Source organism: Acipenser ruthenus, unplaced genomic scaffold (assembly GCF_902713425.1).
Source record: "Acipenser ruthenus unplaced genomic scaffold, fAciRut3.2 maternal haplotype, whole genome shotgun sequence".
Classification (NCBI taxonomy): Eukaryota; Metazoa; Chordata; class Actinopteri; order Acipenseriformes; family Acipenseridae; genus Acipenser; species Acipenser ruthenus.
Window position 1 is genome coordinate 1 of NW_026707631.1, and position 21,193 is coordinate 21,193.

At 43.2% G+C, this 21,193-nt stretch overlaps 1 protein-coding gene across 1 annotated transcript; it reads right to left on the reverse strand.

Moving 5' to 3' along the window:
- Positions 1–1,510: 1,510 nt before the first annotated feature.
- On the reverse strand, positions 1,511–20,321 carry LOC131727950 (usherin-like; the record flags this gene model as incomplete). Its single annotated transcript, XM_059019207.1, has 5 exons — positions 20,123–20,321; positions 16,399–16,511; positions 12,840–13,038; positions 2,526–2,694; positions 1,511–1,732 (listed from the first exon to the last, which is right to left on the reverse strand). Coding segments are annotated over exons 1-5 (766 nt in total), but the record flags the coding sequence as incomplete, so codon positions are not given.
- Positions 20,322–21,193: the final 872 nt, after the last annotated feature.

A 21,193-nucleotide genomic window follows, 5' to 3' on the forward strand; every position in this document is an offset into this window, starting at 1 on the left:
TTCTTTGTCATCTAAAAACATGTTAAATGTACAAAAAGCCAGATTTAAAAAAATAAATCAGCTATTTGATGTGATTTAATGATTATTGATATTTAAATACTATCTGTTAATTGTTGATACTTGCTTAAGTATTATTCAGTGCTGCTAATCATGACCTGTTCATATACCAGCCTTTCTGTGTATAATTGCTGAGAAACATTGGCCGTTAGAACTGGCTAACTTTTTAAATAGTGGTACTGTGATAACAATAAAAACAGTTTCATTTTAAACAAACCTTTGGGTGTGGTAAACTCCTTTCTGAGTGTGTGGCGAGTGTCCATCTGCTCTTCCAAATAAAATAAACTTTGTGCGTAGAACTATTTTATTCAGGTTTGCCTTTATAGTTGGGGGTAATTTAATTAGACATTTTAGAGGATCTCTCACCTCTATATAAGAACTAAAAAGAGTGACGTAGTTGGGACTACAATTATTACCTGCTGTTAACTGTAATAGTAGTGATGAAATAGGTCAATTAATAGAATAGACAGTATGTTTCTTTTGGTAGCAAGGTGAACTGTTGTAAGTGACTCTGCAGCTGATACATAGTTCACACACCCTTGTCTCTGTAAGTCACCTTGGATAAAGGCGTCTGCTAAATAAACAAATAATAATATTGGTATTACTATTTAAATGTGATGAGCACATAATCAGAATGATTAAACAAATAATCCATAAGACTGTTTATTTTTTTTTTAATGGCGCTAACGCAACCTAATAAATTACTCTGCTATTATCTTGCTGAGCACACGGATTCAGTTTTGTACTTAAAAAAAAAATAAAGAAATAAGTGATACAATCGCAAAACAGGGACGATTTAAAAATTAAGGCTGTTTTTGCTCTACTTGTTTCCTCAAAATATGAACTAAATATGAACTAAACTACGCACAAAATATTTATTCCCGAGTGGTGTTACCTTGTATAATTTGTTTCCTATGTGCAAAAGAATCAAGTCCAGCAGTTCACATTGAGGTTTAGCAAGCAAACCAGGTTTGGTGCGTTTGCCAAACGGACCGAGACCACCTATTTAGGTGGACTCGCTATATTCCAAGCAGACTTTGTTGTTCACGTTTCACACCAAATATACCAAACCGTACCGAGTGTGGACCAAGCTATTTTAAAATGACACATTTATTAACTTCCATAGAATTAAAAAAATAGTAATTGGTGGAAAGAGGTCTGTTTAAGTCACTAAAATAGACCTGTGTGTTCCAGGTGCCCTGGCTAAAATCCATTAGAGAAAAAAATGCTGGTCTGGGCCCAGCTGGACACGTTTTCAAAATCCCCTTAATCTGTGTAAATAGCTTCAAATATTAATAAAAAACATCAATAACTGAATGTTTAGTTCATCTTCAAGAGACTAGGTTAGCATACAGTAAGTACTAAGACCTCAGTGTAGCAATCCTTGATCTTAACTCATGATCAATATGTGTGTTTTTAGATGAAAGGATTTTCATTAAAAAAACAGGCTTACCTTGGAATTTTTTGTGCACACTTCCCTTCTCTTCATTGCCACAACAAATCAGGTCTTTGCTCACAACCTGCCCCCCACAGCACTGCTTATGAAAGCCATCGTGGAGAGTACCTGCACAACATATCTGATCCCCAGACCTGGAATAAGGATTGCCACTGCAGCAAGAATTGCCCACCCCGACCGAAACACGGATCTGGTCTGAATTGGGGCAACACACGTAACCTGTAAATAATGCAGCATGAAAAAAAAAAATACACAATAACAAAAGTTTGGATTTGGCATCATCGGCCAATATGTGTCTATACACGAGGAACAGCCATAATAGATAAACAAATAGATATATGAAAGTGGCTGTAGTTAACAAAATACATTTAAAATTCTTACGTCATGCAAAAACATTCACCATATAAATCTCAGATGTGCAGTTTGGATAGAAACATGATATCGCAAAGATTTAATTTAACTTTTAAAATCTGACATCTGATACACAGTTTTCAGTTTACTTGTCTTCCCTCGAAGAAATGTGTTACACTTCCTGGGTTATTTCACTTCAGCAGTGTCTTTGGGGTCAAGCATCTTACTGGCTGCAAAGCATTTTAGTCATAAGGGAAAGCAGCTGGTTGGTTACTAATAGGCACGGTGGCCCTGAAGAACTGCATATCAGGATACAAACTCAATAGGCTGCCTACATGGGGCATAACTATTACTTCCATTAGAAAGCACAATTAAACAAATTAACCACATGGGTCACAAGCTTGATAAGAAGTAATAAAGAAAGAGTGACCTAGTTGGCTCGGTGGGATATTTCACTAGCCTCCCGCTTTTCACCTCTGGAGGCCTGATTTGAATCCAGCTCAAATCTCAAGTAAAAAGAGCTTATCGAGGTGCCACTTGCTGAGCTGTGAGGAGAAGCTGTTATGGCACTAAGTGGCAGACTGTAACCAGTCATTATTTTATTAACATTATTGTATAAAAAGACCTGTAAAATTACAAGTAATGTATAGAAAGCCCTTACCTGGTACAACTTTGACATAATATCCCCCACAGCACTCATAGTTAGGCTGAGGGGTATATAGCTGCCCACCACAGCACACTGCAGTGGAATTGCCATTAACAGGAATGTATTTGTCTTCACAACACCGATAACCAGGTTTACTGCTGTACAGAACTCCACTGCAACAAATCTGTGAAAATACAGCCATGGAGAGTTACTGTAAGGCAGTGGTTGGCAATTAAATTTGACGGCGGGCGAAATTACACGCGGGTAGCCACAGAGCGGGCCACTTGCAACCCCCCCACCGCAAAAATGTGTTGCAGCAAGGCACACCAGCTCGTCAATAAAAAAAAAAAAAAAGCTGGTCAAGCTGGTTGAAAACAAACCAAAAAGGAAAAAAGAAATAACAATTGTGATAGTATGTTTTTGTAACATCCAAATAAATATTAGTAAAATGTTATTAACAACATTTTCACGGGAACCAATCCCGTCCCATAGACTTTAATGTTAATGGATTTCAGCAACTGTCTGCCGCTTAATGACAACTTGTTTTTACAATTTCTATGGCTACGGCACACACACGAATACATCGCGCGCACGCATCGCAGCGTCTATTTATGTATCAGTTTTCATAATGCAGCTGTACATTTATTGAGTCCAATTGTCGTCTGTCATCATGGCTTCAAAACGTGTAGACCTTTCTAAAGCCGATAAAGTTCATATTCTGGGAGGGGTATTGCTGCAAAACAAAGGCTCCCACAGCGTAGCTCCCACAGCGTAGCTCACGCAGGGTAATGCTGCGTGCGCAACTCGTAATAGACGTCATCATTATATGCTACAGCCCGATCACATGATAATGGTGATAAATTTACGTACTAAAACACATTTATTTCATAACAATAACCTAAACCTAAGATTCATGGGGTATTGGCTGTAACTTTAAATACACACAACAATAACCTAACCCTAAACCTAAGGTTTGTGGGGTATTATGGTCACGTGGTAGGGGTGTTGAGGGGCAATGAAGCATTACATAAATTATGAGCTCGTGTGAGCTACCCTGTGGGAGCTACGCTGCGGGAGATACCCTGTGGGAGCTACACTGTGGGCGCCACCCTGTGGGAGCTACACTGTGGGAGATACCCTGTGGGAGCTACACTGTGGGAGCCACCCTGTGTGAGCTATGCAGTGTGAGCTACCCTGTGTGTGCTACACTGTGGGAGCCACCCTGTAGGAGTTACGCTGTGTGACCTACGCTGTGGGAGCCTTTGTTCTACAGCTATATACTCTTGGATTCTGAAGGCACTACGTGAACGCAGTGCTAAACAAGTACAGGTAGCATGATTTCCATTACATGAGAGTAGATGTTTAAACTTTTGCTGATTTGAACTTGGCTCTCGCCAAGATAAGAAGTAGCATTACAGTAAACTAATGTGATCCATATGTGTCTCCATTTGTGTTTCCTTCGATAAGATGATGTAGATATCCTTCTGCCTAGTGTTGATAGCTGAAGTGTAATGCTGACTCCAGGGATCAGCTTATGTGCCTCCCCAGCGCATCAGCATGACAGCCGTCTGGATTGGGTTAAGTAGGGTACATCTCTGGGGTCTTCAAGTGGGCACCTTCCATCCTCGGTGTTTCGTCGACAAGCCCACGACACCTCAAGAGGGCTCGATGGTGATTCTGGCGTTCCAGCATCACCCACCTCCGTCCCCCACTCAACTCAGCCCAGCTTACTTACCCGTACATCAGCGTATCTTTCTATTGTGCTTGAGATCCCCAACCAGAATCTTTCCGTCTCAACCACAGCCAGTTGCTGCTTCTCTCTGCTGCTTCAGATAAGTTCTTCACTGTACGATGCAACTCTTGGCCACTGAATCTGATGTCTCTGAGAAACCGGGTTGTAGAGTGTGCCACAAATGCTCGACAACCCACCTCCACTGGGTAAACCCAGACTCTCCATGCTTGCTGTTCCGCTTCAGCGGCTAGTTGAGCATACCGCAGTTTCTTCCTCTCATACGCCTCATCTATAGCATCCTCCCATGGCACTGTTAACTCTACCAGGTGAACAATGCGTGCTGATACAGACCACAAGACAATATCTGGTCGAAGGTTAGTGGTGGCAATCTCAGGTGGAAAAATAAGCCGTTGACCAACATCTGCCAGCATTTTTCAGTCTCTAGCAGCTTCCAGTTGTCCTGGGCGAGGACTGGTTTTAACACCTTTTTTTGGTGGTTGCTCTCCTGGGCGGAGGAATGTTGTCTTTTGTGTGTAACGTTTTGATGGAACAGGTGGCAACTTATTGGTCATGTTGCGCTTGTCTTCCAATGCTAAGGCCAAACATCGCAGCACCCGGTCATGGCGCCAAGTAAACCATCCTTGGCTAAGAGCCACCTTACATCCTGTCAAAATGTGCCTCAATGTTGCAGGTGATGAACACAAAGGACATTAGGGATCCTCTCCTACCCAGAGGTTTAGGTTCTGTGGTGATGGGAGAACATCATATGTTGACCTGATGAGGAAACTGATCCTACTCTGTTCCACTGACCATAGGTCTTGCCAGCCAATCTTGTGTTGTTCCACAGTCTCCCATCTCATCCATTCTCCCTGCTTGGCCTGGGAAACGGCCTTTACGCACCTCATCCTCTCCTCCTGCATTTGCACCTCGTTGACTACCAGCTTCCTCCATTCAGCTGGGGCTGCTTTGTGCCATGTAGGAGGAGCTGAACTGAGACCAAGACCCCCTCTTCCATGCTGAACTTGCCCCATGATATCACCAATTCAAAGGGCAGCCTTTGCATCTTCCACAGCTTTCTTTGCCGCCCACTTTCATCCAGTTTTCATCACAGGTGCTGCCTCCCTTATGCATTTGTCGCGTGACTCTACTAATGTCATTTCCAGTCGGACCTTGGCGCACTTGAACTCCTCGGTTACAGCAGAGACTGGTAGCTGCAGTATTCCTTTACCATAAAGTCCCACTCTGCTGAGGCAGCGTGGAACTCCCAATCATTTCCTGATGTATGAACTGATTAAAGCTTCCAGCTTCTCTGCTGTTGTCAAAGAAACCTCGTACACAGTCAGTGGCCACAGCAGCCTCGGCAGTAGACCAAACTGAAAGCACCAGAGTTTTAGTTTGCCTGGTAGAGCGCTGCTGTCTATGCTCTTCAACCCTTCCACTGCTTGTTGTCTAACTTCTCCCACACGAACTGTGTCCTTTAGATCCCCGTCGTACCATCTCCCAAGACTCTTCACTGGCTTCTCAGACACTGCTGGTATTGCCTCACCATTAATGAAGAATGTTTTATCTACTACTTTACCTTTAATTATAGAGATGCTCCTTGATTTAGTGGGCTTGAATTGCATTCATGCCCATTCAATGTTATTGGAGATAAATAGAAAATTTACAGTATAGTGAGTGAGGACCCTCATGCAGTGTATATGCCATGCAGTGTATATGCTGCAAGGTTACACTGAGTAACCTCAGCATTTAACACCAGAAGTCAAAAAGTTGTGTGGCTAACTACTAGGGATGTGCTTTTGATAAATTTTTATGAATGTGTAAATGCTATGCAGGAGTCAGTGTTTAAACGTTTAAACCATATCTATATAAACACTCTTTATATTACATTCTGATGTATACGAATAGCCCTGGTTAGTATTTCCCAAGCAAAGAACCCTTAAATAAGAAAATAACATTTTAACATTGCAAAGACCTAACTACTACAAAGTAAAAAACAAACAAAAAAACACCTACACACCAAAGTTTATATTGAAATTAGGGCTGTCAGGCAATTAACATTTTTGATCAGTTAATGTAAGGGTGTGGCAGGATGGCTGAGAGATGACGTCCCCAGACCAGAAAGCTGACAGAGACACGCAGGCGGGTACTAGGGGTGAGAGCGCTGCGGCACGTTTTTATTCAAAAAAATAAAATAAGACAAAAACACTGTTCACAGAGCAAAATAAAAGGTTTAAATAATACAAACTCGAACACATAAAGCAACACAATATCTAGGTCAGGCTGGGCAGTCGCCTTCACTGATTCTATAGCTGGTTTACTAATACTTTTGTTTTCTCCTTGCTCTCTCTGGCTCTCTCACACACACTGGCTCTCTGGAACACCCATCCCCACAACACAGAAGAGCTGCAGGTTTTTATACCTGTGATCTCCGAATTAACACTAAATTATTAAATTCGGAGTTGGTCACATTTTACACAAGTTTACAGGGATGGGGCTTTTAACCCCATCCACTTTGCCAAACAATAACAAAGAAAAACTAGAACTGCCAGGCAGTTTTACGGCTCCCAAGCCCCAGTACCAGTACCAAACACTTAAGCAATTACTGGAAGAAGCGGGTTTAAGAAGAAGAAGAAGACAATAACAGAAGCCTAAACATTCAATTTTTAAATAAACACAAAATACATTTTAAATCAGAACACAACAGCAGCACCCGTTCTAAAACCAAAACAATACAGCATTTACAACACATTCACCTGTGCCAAACAAACAGAACACATTTAATTTACATACAGGGCTTTGCTCTGCCCCCTCTAATTTTCTTCTGCCCTGCCACATATCCCCCCTCCCCCCTTGTGTGCAGCACACCTGGCCCCGACAGCCACCTCCCCCCATAAAGTTCCAACAGTCCCAGTCATAGTCCCGGCCCTGGAACAGCGGCAGCAATGGCTCCATGGGTGGAGGCCACGGTGGGAGGTCCTCCTCCAATGCCAGCACTGGCAGTGGCCAGGCTGACAGCGAACAGGCTGGCTCCTCCGGCCAAGGCAATCCTGGTAGTGGAAATGCTGCCAGTGGCAATGCTGGCTCCTCTAGCAAAGGCAATGCTGTCAACGAAAATGCTGCCAGCGGCAAGGCTTGCTCCTCCAGCCAAGGCAATCCTGGCAGCAGTTCCCTCTTGAGCTCTGGCCACAGAATTGCCAGCAGTGAAACTGTTGCTGGTGGAGGTAGTCTCTTGACCTCCCCCCATTCTCTGTAGCCGATGGCTCCCTCTTCTTAGGCTCCGACGGTGCAGGCTCCGCAGTCCTAGGTGCTGCAGGACAGGACAGGAGCAGTCCTTTGGGAGGCGACGACAGCTCCGGACCCTCTGGAAGCGACGGCAGCAGCGGACCTTCGGGAGGTAGCTCCTGCTCTGGTGGTGGAGGTAGAAACAGCTGGTAATCTTCCTATGGCAGTGGAGGCGGGAGCAGCGGGTAATCTTCCTTTGGTGGTGGAGGCGTGAGTAACGGGTAGTCTCCCTCTAGCAGTGGAGGCAGGAGCAGTGGGTAGTCTCCCTCTAGTGGTGGAGGCGTGAGCAGCGGGTAATCTCAATCTAGCGATGGAGGCGGGAGCAGCAGGTAGTCTCCCTCTAGTGGTGGAGGTGGGAGCAACAGGTAGTGTCCCTCGGTCACTGGAGACTGGTGTGGCTATCGGTCACTGGAGGCTTGAGCTTCCCTTTCTTGGGCTCTGGACACACAGGCTTCCCCTTCTTAGGCTGTGGACACTCCGGCTCCCCCTTCTTGGGCTATGGACGCTCCAGCTCCCCCCTCTTGGGTTGTGGACACTCGGGCTCCCCCCTTCTGGGCGCTGGACGCTCGGGCTCCCCCCTTCTGGGCACTGGACACTCGGGCTCCTCCCACTTGGGGGTTGGACGCTCGGGATCCTCATCCTCCAGGTCCATGTCTGGGTTCCAGTCGGCCTCCGGCCAGCTGTCCTCCTCATGCCCATAGCACAGGCAATATATGCACCACTCCTCATCATCCCGTTCAACGGTGTAGTATTCCGCATCTCGCTCCTGGTAGACCCAGTCCATGACCTGGGTCATTGCCTCCAAGGCCTGCATCAGCTCTGGATACCCTCTGCTGATCCCCTTCATCTGGACCGCAGGCTTCAATTGGACAAAATCCAGGATATCGTGGTTGCTGTCCCCCAGAAAATGTCTCCCTTGTTCTCAGCCACTGGGGGGTGCTGGAGTCCCTCAGCCAGCTCTCGTACCTCTCCATTCCACTGTGGGCAGGTGGCCCTTCCTTTCCCCTCTGGAAAGTACCTTCCCTTCTGTAGTGCCTCACCTCTGTGAAGTGCAGTCACCACAAACCTTCTGCCATCCTCTTCATTCAATACTAATGAAAGTATTTCCAAAAAAAAAAAGTGTACCTGATGACATCCCAAGACCAGAAAGCTGACAGACACACAGGCAGGTACTAGGGGTGAAAGTGCTGTGGAGCGTTTTTTTTTTTTTTAAATAATACATTTAAACAAAAACACTGTTCACAGAGTGAAATAAAAGGTTTAAACAAAACAAACTCTCAAACACATAAAGCACCACGATATCTAGGTCAGGCTGGGAAGTTGCCTTCACTGATCCTATAGCTGGTTTACTTTACTTTCATTTTCTCCTTGCTCTCTCTGGCTCTCTCTCACACACACATCCCTCCTCTTGAACACCCACCATACCTGTGACCATCTCCGAATTAACATTAAATTATTCAATTCAAAGATGGTCACATTCTACATACGTTTACAGGGATGGGATTTTTAAGCCCATCCAAGCTGCCAAACAATAACAAAGAAAAAAAAAACATTGTATTTTTAAATAAAACACAAAATACATTTTAAATCATAACACAACAACAACACCCGTTCTAAAACCAAAACAATACAGCATTTATAACACATTCACCCGTGCCAAACAACCATAACACAACACATTTAATTTACATGCAAGGCTTTGCCCTGCCCCCTCTAATTATGTGCAGGGATTTTCTTCTGGGGCCAGGCACAGCAGCGGGCACCCTATCAAATATAGAGCATTTAGGCTCATCTTCCGTGGCCCAAGGCAGGGCCATGGTAGCATGTCTGATAAGGGAGATGAGCTCCTTCGACAGGGAGGAGCTTACTGAGGGAGCCGAGACATCTGATTACGCCTCCTCGGACAGGAAGATTCATTCTTGGGTGTACATGCCCTCAGATGCAGTAAGGGACATGGCGTCCCCCTGCTCTGGTTGTGGTGGGTCAGGCAATGGTGCCTGAACCCTGGGGACTGAGACAGCGGGGGGGCCTCGCAGCAGCTCCGTCAAAAGGGACTGCTGCTAGTTCATAGCTTCAAAAAGCTTTTCCATTTGCTTTGCAACCGGGTCAGTACCTGAATGCCTGCTACAGCGGCTCCTGTTCTTCCTTGGAGGAGCAGAGAGGGAGCTCACCGAGCCAGATGATGAAGAGGTCCTTAGTCCTGCTCCTACCCCTAGAGGATTGTTTCCTAGCTCCCAGTGTAACAGGGAGTGGGGACTCTGTTGACCACACTGCAGGGGACGAATGAGGTGTGTCATGCTGCGCCGGTGTCAGAGCTGCAGATCGGTCCCTGGAACAGTGGGCCAGCCTGCTTTCCAGTGTTAGAAAAATAAGTACAAACTGCGCAAGAGCTGTGGTCTTTAACTGTCCCCTCTGCATGTCCCCTTCCCAGACAATGGATACACTGTCATGCTTATCCTCTGCTGGAATGTTTCTCTTACAATTAGCACAAAGGTAAAACCCAGGAATGGTGCAAGGTTGAAAAAACAGTTCAGTCGTGCAATGTAAGCGCACAAGAACAGACAGCAAGCTAACTGGTGCTGAAAACAGTTGTGTACACAGAGTACACAAAAATGGAGCCTTGGTGTCAAACCGGACCAAACCGGTATGAACCAGATGACTAGTACCAACCTTGGTACTAATAAAGGTGACTGGTACCTACTTTTGGTACCAACCAGGTCACTGGTACAGGCTCTGGTACCGGTTCTGGTACTAACCAGGTCACTGGTACAGACTGTATTACCGACTGGTACCAGCTCTGGTGCCAACCAGGTGACTGATACAGGCTCTGGTACCGACCAGATGACTGGTACCGGCTCTGGTACTGATTTATCACCTCCCTCTATCAGACGTGCTACCACGGCTCAGTATACTGTCTGTGTACAGAGGCGGACTCTAGTACAGGGAGACGCCTATGCGTGCGCTGGGTATCTGTAATAAAAACTAAGAATTAGAAACTTGCTATATATATATATATATATATATATATATATATATATATATAGAGTATGTTTTTATCGACTCATGAAGAGCCGAGCAGCAAGGGAGAGAGCGTGAACTTAGCCGCAACAAGGTACTGAATCCCGGGGTGGCGCTGCACAACTGGCTGAGCGCTGCCCGGGTGGGAAGGGCTTAGGTCAGCCGAGGTGTCCTCAGCTCATTGCGCACTAGCGACCCCTGCCTGTAAGCTGCCCAGAGCTGTGTGGTCTGAGTTGGCTGCATGCACATATATATATATATATATATATATATATATATATATATATATATATATATATATATATATATATATATATATATATATAGTGGCAATGTGCCCCGCCCGTGTGTGTTTTTTTGTGTTTTATGTTGTATGTTGCATGTGTTAATGTTGGTGTGTATTGTAGTTGGTACACGGGCTATAATGTAGGTAATGAGCACAAGTGTTTAAAATGTGTAATTGTATTTAGGCACAGGGATTGCACTTCACGTGCATTTAAAGTATTTAATAATATGTGAGCACGGGGTTGCACAGAATTAGTTCACGTGCTGGGACTCAAGTGAATAATTAATTAGTAATTGAATCCCAGCACAACAGTATATATAGATGCATGTTTTACTCACTTGGGGTTGTGCGTTCGGTGAGTAGAGAACGGGTGTGGAGAAGGAGGAAAAGTAAAATATACTAAAATAATAATTGTTATTTATTTATTCTTACTCACCGTGTTTGTTTGTCTGTTAGTCCACGGTTTGTTTAAGTGTTAGTCCGTTTTGTTTGTCTATTTTATTTTGGCGTAAAGTGCCGTGTCCTGTTTTCTGTTTTGTTCAAACCTTTTTATTTTATAATAAACCGGCACAAGCAAGCGCCTTCATCATTTCATTTCACCGTCCTGTGTGTGTTTCCTTTCCTGGTTCTGATGTCACCACTCAGCCAACCTGTTCACACAATATATATATATATATATATATATATATATATATATATATATATATATATATATATATATACATATATATATATATATATATATATATATATATATATATATATATATATATATATATATATATATATATATATATATATATATATATATATATATATATATATATATATATTGGGCAGCAGTGGACGTGGTGTGGCGCTACTGCTGGCTGAGATACAGGAGGTTGGCTTCATTGAGCTGTCCAACACCCCATGGACAGCACCCGCCATCCTGGTGCCCAAAAAGGATGGGGGACGGTGATTCTGTGTAAACTACCGGCGATGTGAACCGGAACTGATGAGTCCTTGGACATGGTTGCTGAATCTTCCTGGTTCAGCTCGCTGGACCTGCAAAGCAGTTACAGGAGGGTGTGTGGTCCAGTGGTTAAATAAACAGGCTTGTAACCAGGAGGTCCCCCGTTCAAATCCCAGCTCAGCCAATGACTCACTGTGTGACCTTGAGCAAGTCACTTAACCTCCTTGTGCTCCATCTTTTGGGTGAGACGTTGTTGTAAGTGACTGCAGCTGATGCATAGTTCACCCACCCTAGTCTCGTATCTTGTAAAGCGCCTTGTGATGGTGGTCCACTATGAAAGGCGCTACATAAAAATAAAGATTATTATTATTATTATTACTATTGGCAGGAGTAGCTCGGCCCAGAGGCCCAGCCCAAGACAGTCTTCTCCTTCGACCTGTGTAATGCTCCTGCCACCTTCGAGTGCCTGATGGAGCGGGTGCTGCCTGGTGTATTTTTGGTATGTTGTATGTTGGTGCATGCACCCATCTTCAGTGAAACACTCTGCAATTTACAGGAAGTACTGCAGCTGTTACAAGTGGCCGGTCTGAAGTTCCACCCGGACAAATGCTGTTTCATGCAGTAAGAGGTTGTCTTCCTGGGTCACCGGATGGGCCACGAGGGCAGCTGCACCGACCCGGAGAAGATCACTGCAGTCCGGGACTAGCTCGTCCCAACTGACCAGCTGCAGCTATGGGAACCGTTTATCTGGACAGAGGCCTACCAGGTTGCCATCACTACCCTGCGGGAGGCGTTGACCCAGGCACCAGTGCTGATGCCTCCTACCCCTGACTTGCTGTTCATCCTTGACACACATGCCAGCGATGAAGGGATCAGGGTGGTCTTGTCGCAGCTGGGGCCAGACAGAGCAGGTGGTCGCCTACTACAGCCCATCCTTGAGCAATATATATCAAAGAAGCAGCCTGAAGCTGTTTACATATAGTTGTAAGCAGTTTCTGATAACAGTCAATTAGCTAAATGCTAAATTGCAACATAGATAACATTATTTTTTACCTGGTGCTCTGGTTGATAGCAAAAGCCCCCACATATGTTTTCATTTATTCCACATTGCACATATAAGCATTGCCTCCCTGTCTGCATCTCCTGCAGCAGCTGGGCCTGTGCACACCAGCGTAATGTTCTGCGCCTCACATCATATCCGAGCATGATGCCGTTTGGGCGGCCTGGTGATGCCCAATCAACTCTGAGAGACCTGGATATACAAAAATGGTAATGGGTCAAACACAAACAGGAATACCAATTTATCACATACTTAAAACCTTAAATCATTCAAATGTATTAGATATGTTTTTTCATGTAAAAAGCATTAACCAGAAACAAATGTAATAATTTCAATAGTTTTCATGATGAAACCAAAAGCTCCAAATAGACAATTCTCTGTTATATCCTTAATCTATTTTTCAGACTGGAAAGTTAGGTAGGTGAAAAACAAAACCCAACCCCAACACAAACCAAAGCAATTGAGTCTTTAAACTTCTTTTGATTCTATTTGAACTCCATACAGATAACTTACACCAAACTGCATTTATCAGGTTAGAATACTGACCTCAAATGTAAACGCATTCAGATTTGGCGGTTTGCAGAATCTATGTCAAATATAGTTTAAATCATTAGGACAATTATTCCATGTAACATAACTTACGCAAGCCTAATAAATAGTTCTGCTACTAACTGGTTCATGATGCAATGCTTCATAATTATGCAGAAGTGTGGATGGTAAAGTTTTCACTTCAATCTAATTGGATTTTCATGAGAGAATTAACTAGCTGGTTAAAGAACAGAAAAAAATGACAGAGTAAGTATTTTTCTGACAGTTTATCCCAATTACTATTACTGGTCCTAGTCTCTGTTGAATATTTTGTTGGAAATGTGCTTTTTGTGTCCTTGTTACTCAAGTTGTTACTCTGTAGCATTACTGCCCAATTTTATATAGAATGTTGTATACGATGCCATACAACAGAAACTTAGAATTAATCCATGAAAAGCTAGTGAAATTGAGCTTGTAACTTAAACAGCACCTAATATTATATTTTAATACTGTTATACTAGTGGGGTCTAGTGTATGTGAATATCTCCTGTGTTTTCGACTGTATGTATTGTTTGGGTTTTATGTATTGAAAACTCCAAGCACTCCCTCCTCCTCAGTCTCTAAAGTTGTTACATTTGTGTGGCAGGAAGGAGCCTGGCTATATAAACTTGGAGCGGGAGTATTTGCGCACTCTGATTCCCAGCTGCGTTAAGGAGAGGTATTGCTGCACTGCGTTACTGTGGGGAGTGTACTACACATAGGGCCCTAATGACAGGGACAGACCCTGCAGTGCTGACTACAACCTCTGTACTGTTGCTTTATTTTGTTAATAAACCGTACGATTGGTTTCAGTTAAACTGGCTGAGTCGGTGCCTTATTGCCCACCGCCTAATAAAGGAAGCCTCCCTCCACCCTCCAACGATCTGCTAGACACGGGGTAAGCCAGTGAGTAAGCTGACCGAGATGGACGGGCAGGAGGTAACAATATTATATATTTTTATGATATATAAAGTAGTATAGCTAATATATATTGTTATACTGGTGGAGTCCAGTGGAAATAAATAGTCCCCTGTACCTTGAATGGTCAATTATGTATTTTCTGTGTTTTGTGAAAAAGACTCCCAGCACACCCTCTTTTTTTTGGCCCAGATCGGGTGTGGACTACAAGGATGGCCCTAGTCACAGGGGCAGGCCCTGCAGTGGTAACTAAAGCCTCTGTATTTTTGTATTTTATTCTGTTAATAAATTGCACTGTTATTTTCATTTAAACAGTGTATCATTCCCCAATACCGAATAAAAGAAAGCATCTGGTCTCCAGCCACCCTCCAACAATCTGCCAAACTTGTGTAGTGATCAGGCTCTGGTAAGCCAGGGAGTAAGCAGATGGACAGGCAGGCGGTAACAATATAAATATATATAGTGCAACTATTGCTTTAGACCCTTCCTTTCCTCTGCTGACTTGTTGACTAATTAATTGTGAAGGCTGCTGATAATTTGAAGCTGAAAGATTTTATTCATGAGAAGTGACAAGGTTTGCTTTTAAATATGGAGAGTAAATCATTTGCAACACTTTGCAACACAAAATATCCCTTATGATTACTCATAAAGTATATTTTTTTAACACATGCATTAGTATTATTTTACAAAAGGTGTCATTTATTTCTGAAACTAATCCCTCACCGAGAAAAATATCAGAAATTTATATTCTACTCTGGGCCAAGTAAAGCCATCAGTTGCAGCACTTGTCATATTTCAATCAAAGCTTAAGCCGTGCAGTGATTTTTGTACTCAGCCCTACATAGCAGATGACCAGAATTAATGAATTAGCTATTGATTAAATTCCACTCTAGCAAATCTACCGTGGCAAATAAATGAACTGCTCAGGGCACGTGAGGCCACGGACAGACATGTCAGGGCAATCGATCAGTAGTTAGTATTCTGTTGGGATACAAGTACAGGAGATGATAATATGACATGCTGGAAAAGACAATGTAAAAGCAGAGGCCTTTTTTCTGACTCTATGGATTATGTCAAATTAGAGCACAGAGGCATTGTCTTTAGTTTAAGATTTCCATTCACAATTTATTTCTGATACAGCACGCAGTCTAACAAATGTGACACTTGTTATAATGTGACTATACAAAAAAGTAGACACTCTGCAATGAATGACACTAACTTTACAATTAATTTACAATTAATAATTTTATCAATCGTAAAAGTTTTAGTATAGACGGTCCTAGAACGTTTGGGGTTATTGCTATTGTTCGTGTTAGGTACTGACACTGTCTCTTGCTGAATTATTTTGCTTGAATTTTTTTTTTTTAAATTGGACCTAAAAAGCATGAAATTGTTACAATAATTTAAATAGTGTATACAGAATTCCCTCTACAACAATAAACCAAAAGCATTAAGAAGTGTATGTCTAAACAGGTTTTACATTGCCAGCTACACTCTGCTACTACCATTTTTTGGATTGAAAACCATTGGTCATGGAGAAAAAACAGGTCAAACTACTCATCAGATGGGGAATGGGTTTCACAGCTCTTCTTTTCCCCCCATACACACACCACATACCCTGGTACCCTTTTCTCTTCAACCACATATGTAGGAACAACCTCTCCAATATTTGGTCCACTTGAGCTAGAATGAGCTTACATTTATTGCCAACACAGCTATGACTAAAATTATAAAGGTGCACAATGCAAATATCTCATATTATATATATATATATATATATATATATATATATATATATATATATATATATATATATATATATATATATATATATATATATATATGGCTGTTACTAAATTCATTTGAATGTAAATAAATCAGATTTTAAACTGACCACAGTGCCACTTCAAAGCTATACTACAGTCTCCGAAAACACGCAGGCCTTTTAACAGGATGTTTTATGGAATATTAAAAAGATGCAGAAAAATATTTGGTTTCTCACTCAGGTCTCACATCTCAGGTATCTATTGCTATTTTCATTGTTGACAGCATAATACAGCAAGTTACCTTGAACTAATCACATGTACATTTGGTGCCACCATATCACTGGGTTCATCCTCTACTGTAGTTATTTGAGTCCCATTGCTTTTCACACATGCATACACAGTGCAAACTTCAACCTGTGTGTAGGATGAAGAATTTAAACATCAGATAGTTTTACATTGTAGTTCTACTTCAAAGATTTTAAAATATAAATGAAATAAAATTAAGAATTTTAAGTAAACATATTAAAATTATACATAGATAATTTTTTTTTATATTATTATTTATATCAATAAATTTTTATTTTATATAGCACCTTTCATAGTGGACCACCGTCACAAAGCGCTTTACATGATGCAGTAACAACAAGAAAATCCATAATACTTTAAATACAGAAAAATGCATAATACATGATATACAGTAAAAAAAAAGCATAATACATTAAATACAGTGGAAAGTGCATAATACATGATAGTAGCATAATTAGAGCTTCTGTTTTTTGGGTTTTATTAATCGTATTTTTCTGTGCTTATTTTTAGCTATTTTCGAGTTTTATGTAAATAGTTTTTTTCGGGGCTTTCGTTTTTAATATACTGTATGAAATTAGTGTTTTCGGTTACTTTTTTTTGTCAAAATATGTATAGCAGTAACTCGACAGTACTTGCACACTTAAGTTGTACCTACTTTCCATTGCTGTCTTCCACAATGAAATCCCTATAGTCAAGGGCACATTCTTCTGGGGTTTTTGTGTGGAGGCATTTTTGTACATTTTGCCACAATTCTGTTTTAAATCCTCCGTATCTTAACTGTAATACAGCTTGAAATCCCGCTACCAAGCCTCCATCCTGACTGTAATCTCGTTTTAAATCTTGCAAGCGGAGTCTCCAATAGAAATGTAGGAATGTGCTGTCCTTCAGTAGTTGAGGCGGGTTTAAAGTATTGAGAACAAATCAATGATAGATGCAAGTCAGAAAGGCGGGACGTGTATTTATTATTATTTTTGTAGTAGGTTTTATTTTTTAATGGGAATAGGGTAAAGTCAACGTGAATTGATGAACCATTTCCACAGTTTTTCTGGTGCTATCCACTGATTTAATTTTTTTTATATCGGGGGTGTTTTATCGGGTTTTATCGGTTAAAACCGAAAATCAGAAGCCCTAAGCATAATACATGAAATAGTACATTCAATAAAGCGGAAAGTGCATAATACATGCTAGTAACATAACACATGAAATAGTAGGAGCAACACAGCAGCTAATAGCAGATATCAGGCTTAAAGAGCATGGAAAGCAAGAGAGAACAGGTGGGTCTTGAGAGCTGATTTAAAGCGAGCGACAGTGGGGGCAACAAGCACCAAAGCTGGGAGAGAGTTCCAAAGAGTCGGAGCCATGAAGCTAAACAAACGTTTTCCAAGTGTGGTGCACTTATGCTTGGGAATAACAAGCAGGCTTGCGGGCAGGGACATAGCGGGTCAGCAGGTAGAGGGGGTACTTGGGACCTGTGAAGGGCGTTGTAGGTGAGCAGGAGAGTTTTAAAAATAATCCTGAACTTTACAGGTAGCCAGTGTAGCTGGGCAAGACGAGGGGTGATTTGATCATGTTTTTTACATCTGGTAAGGATCCTGGCAGCAGCATTCTGAACTAGCTTCAGTCGGTTTATGGTGCGTGCCGGGAGACCACCATATAGAGAGTTGCAGTAGTCGAGTTGAGAGGAGATAAATGCATGACAAAGTATCTCCGCATCTAGGAGGGAAAGGTAGGGACAGACTTTGGAGATGTTTCGAAGATGATAGACGGAAGATTTGACCACAGAGGAGATGTGGGCATCAAAGGAGAGTTTGCTGTCAAGAAGTACACCAAGGCTTCGTACTGTGGGTGAAGGAAGCAGCAGACAGTTTCCGAGGTTCAGGGCAGCTATATTTAGATTCTTTGTTTTTTTTTTTTTTTTTTTTATAAATTTAGTCATTGCCAATTATTTTTATTATTTTCTCCCAATTTGGAATCGCCAATTATTTTATTATGCTCAGCTCACCGCAACCACCCCTGCGCTGACTCGGGAGGGCAAAGACGAACACACGCTGTCCTCCAAAGCGTGTGCTGCCAGCCGACCGCTTTTTTTCACACTGCGGACTCACCATGCAGCCACCCAAGAGCTACAGCGTCGGAGGACAACGCAGCTCTCAGGCAGCTTACAGGCAACCCCGCAGGCGCCCGGCCAGACTACAGGGGTCGCTGGTGCGCGGTGAGCCGAGGACACGCTGGCCGACCTAACCCTCCCTCCCCCCAGGCGGCGCTCAGCCAATTGAGCACCGCCCTTTGGAAGCTCCCGTCCTCGGTCGGCAAAGGAATATTCTGGACTCGAACTCGCGACGTCCAGACTATAGAGCGCATCTTGCACTCCACGTGGAGTGCCTTTACTGGATGCGCCACTCGGGAGCCCCCTGATTCTTAAGTTGAGATTTAGATCCTACTAGAAGGAGTTCTGATTTGCTACTGTTCAGCTGAAGAAAATTGGCAGACATCCAGGCCTCGATGTCCTGAATGCAATCCGAGAGCCGGACCATGGCAGAGGGGCTGCCAGGGTCGAGTTTTAAGTAGAGCTGGGTGTCGTCAGCATAGGAGTGAAACATGAGGCTGTGTTGGCGGATGAGGAGACCTAAGAGAAGCATGTAGATATTGAAGAGAAGCGGCCCAAGAACAGATCCTTGGGGGACACCACAAGTGACTGGGTTTGCAACACCACTGCGTCCAGCATAAAAAAACAGCCTGCATGCGTCCGGAGAGGTAAGGGGACATCTAGGAGAGACAGGTCCCAGAGATCCCAGCATACTTCTGAAGGCGGTCAAGAAGAATGCCATGATCTATGGTGTCAAAAGAAGCTGTTAGGTCAAGAAGGGCAAGCACAGAGGGAGCACCAGCATCAGCAATGAGCAGAAGATCATTCACAATCTGGAGCACAGCAGTTTCAGTACTGTGATGCGGCCGGAAACCAGACTGTAGAGATTCAAGCAGATTGTTGTCCGTGAGATTTCACAGTTGACTGGCTACAGCCCTTTTGAGAATTTTTGAGAGAAAATGGAGATTGGAGATGGGATGGAAATTAGAAAAGTCAGCCAGTTCAAGGGTGGGTTTTTTGAGTACCGGTGTAACTCAGGCAAGCTTAAGGGCAGCAGGAACTTAGCCAGAGTCAGGGACAGGTTGAGAGTGTGCACAATGGAGGGTGCAAAAATCAGAAACACAGAGACGGACAAGGTTAGTCGACCAGGGGTCCAGGGAGCGGAGGAGAGAAGGAGGAGAGGGCAGGTGGGACAACCTGTGGAGCGTCAAGGTGGTCAAGTAGTAGACTGGGTTTGTGGAGGGCGAGCGTAGAATAGATGTTGTCGATTTTGTTCCGAAAGAAAGAGGAGAAATCATGACAGGTAATAGAGGAGGATGGACAGGAGTTGGATCTGTCGGTGGCTGGATGTAGGATTTGGTCAATGGTCTTAAAGAGAACATTGGGTTTACCGTGTCCCATAGTTATGATTTCAGAGAAGTACTTCACCTTGGCCATGGCAAAAGCACGCCTGCAGCTCGCGAGATGGTCGGTCCAGATCTCTCTGTAAACCGTGTTAGTCCAGATGACCTCCACTTGTACAGAAAGCTATCAATTTATTTCCAGAATTATTTTATTTTTCCACTGTTTTCTTGATGTATATAATCACATTAGACTTGCTATATTAAACCCAAATACAAATGCAGTCTCTTACCTGTATGTTGTATATAGTAAATGGCAAGAGGCCTCCTAATACAAAAGATCCAGATGAGCTCATGCCAGTCTTGTGTTGCCTGTCATTCACATACACCAAATATTCCGTGACCACACCATTTGGGTTAGATGGAGATGTCCAGATGACACGAACAGCTGTACTGTTGAGGGTAACAACCTCTGGAGGGAACACCCCCTCTGGCTCTAGAAATATTGGGTAAACACAGAATACTCCAGTGGTCACTGCTGAAACACTAATAACAAAACTTAAGCCTAATTGTATTACTTGTATTGTAACACTTGAAATGTATTTGCTTACGATTGTAAGTCGCCCTGGATAAGGGCGTCTGCTAAGAAATAAATAATAATAATAATAATAATAATAATAATAATAACTTAAAGAGGGCAAAGCAGGGGCTCCCGAGTGGCGCATCCAGTAAAGGCGCTTTGTGTGGAATGCAGGATGTGCCCTATAGCCTGGAGATCGCAGGTCCGAATCCAGGCTATGTCATTGCCGACCGTGACCAGGAGTTCCCAGGGGGCGGTGCACAATTGGCCGAGCGCCGCCTGGGTAGGGAGGGTTTAGGTCGGCAGGGCGATCCACGGTTCACCACGCACCAGCGACCCCTGTGGCTGATAGGAGCGCCTGCAGGTCTGCAGTGGAGCCATTCAGATCTGTGTTGTCCTCCGGCACTATAGGTCTGATGGCTTCGCTGCGAAAAAAGACGGCCAGGCAGGGACACGTTTCAAAGGACATGTGTTTCAGCCTCCGCTTCCCAAGTCGCCGGCGGGTTGCAGTGGTGAACCGGGATTTAATAACACAATTGGCAATTCTAAATTGGGGAGAAAATGGGGTAAATACAAACACTATTACCAGGCTGAGTGACGCCTTGACTGGCTTCTCTCCTCAAAACAATACCAACAAAGAGGTTTTCCTCCCTTTTCATACATGTGGCCATTCCCTAATTAGCATGCAATTACCTAATTGGGGAATGGCCTAGTCCCACCTGTGATTGTTGGCAGGGATGGATTTAAGCTTATCCCTGCCAAACTTACATTCACACACAATACT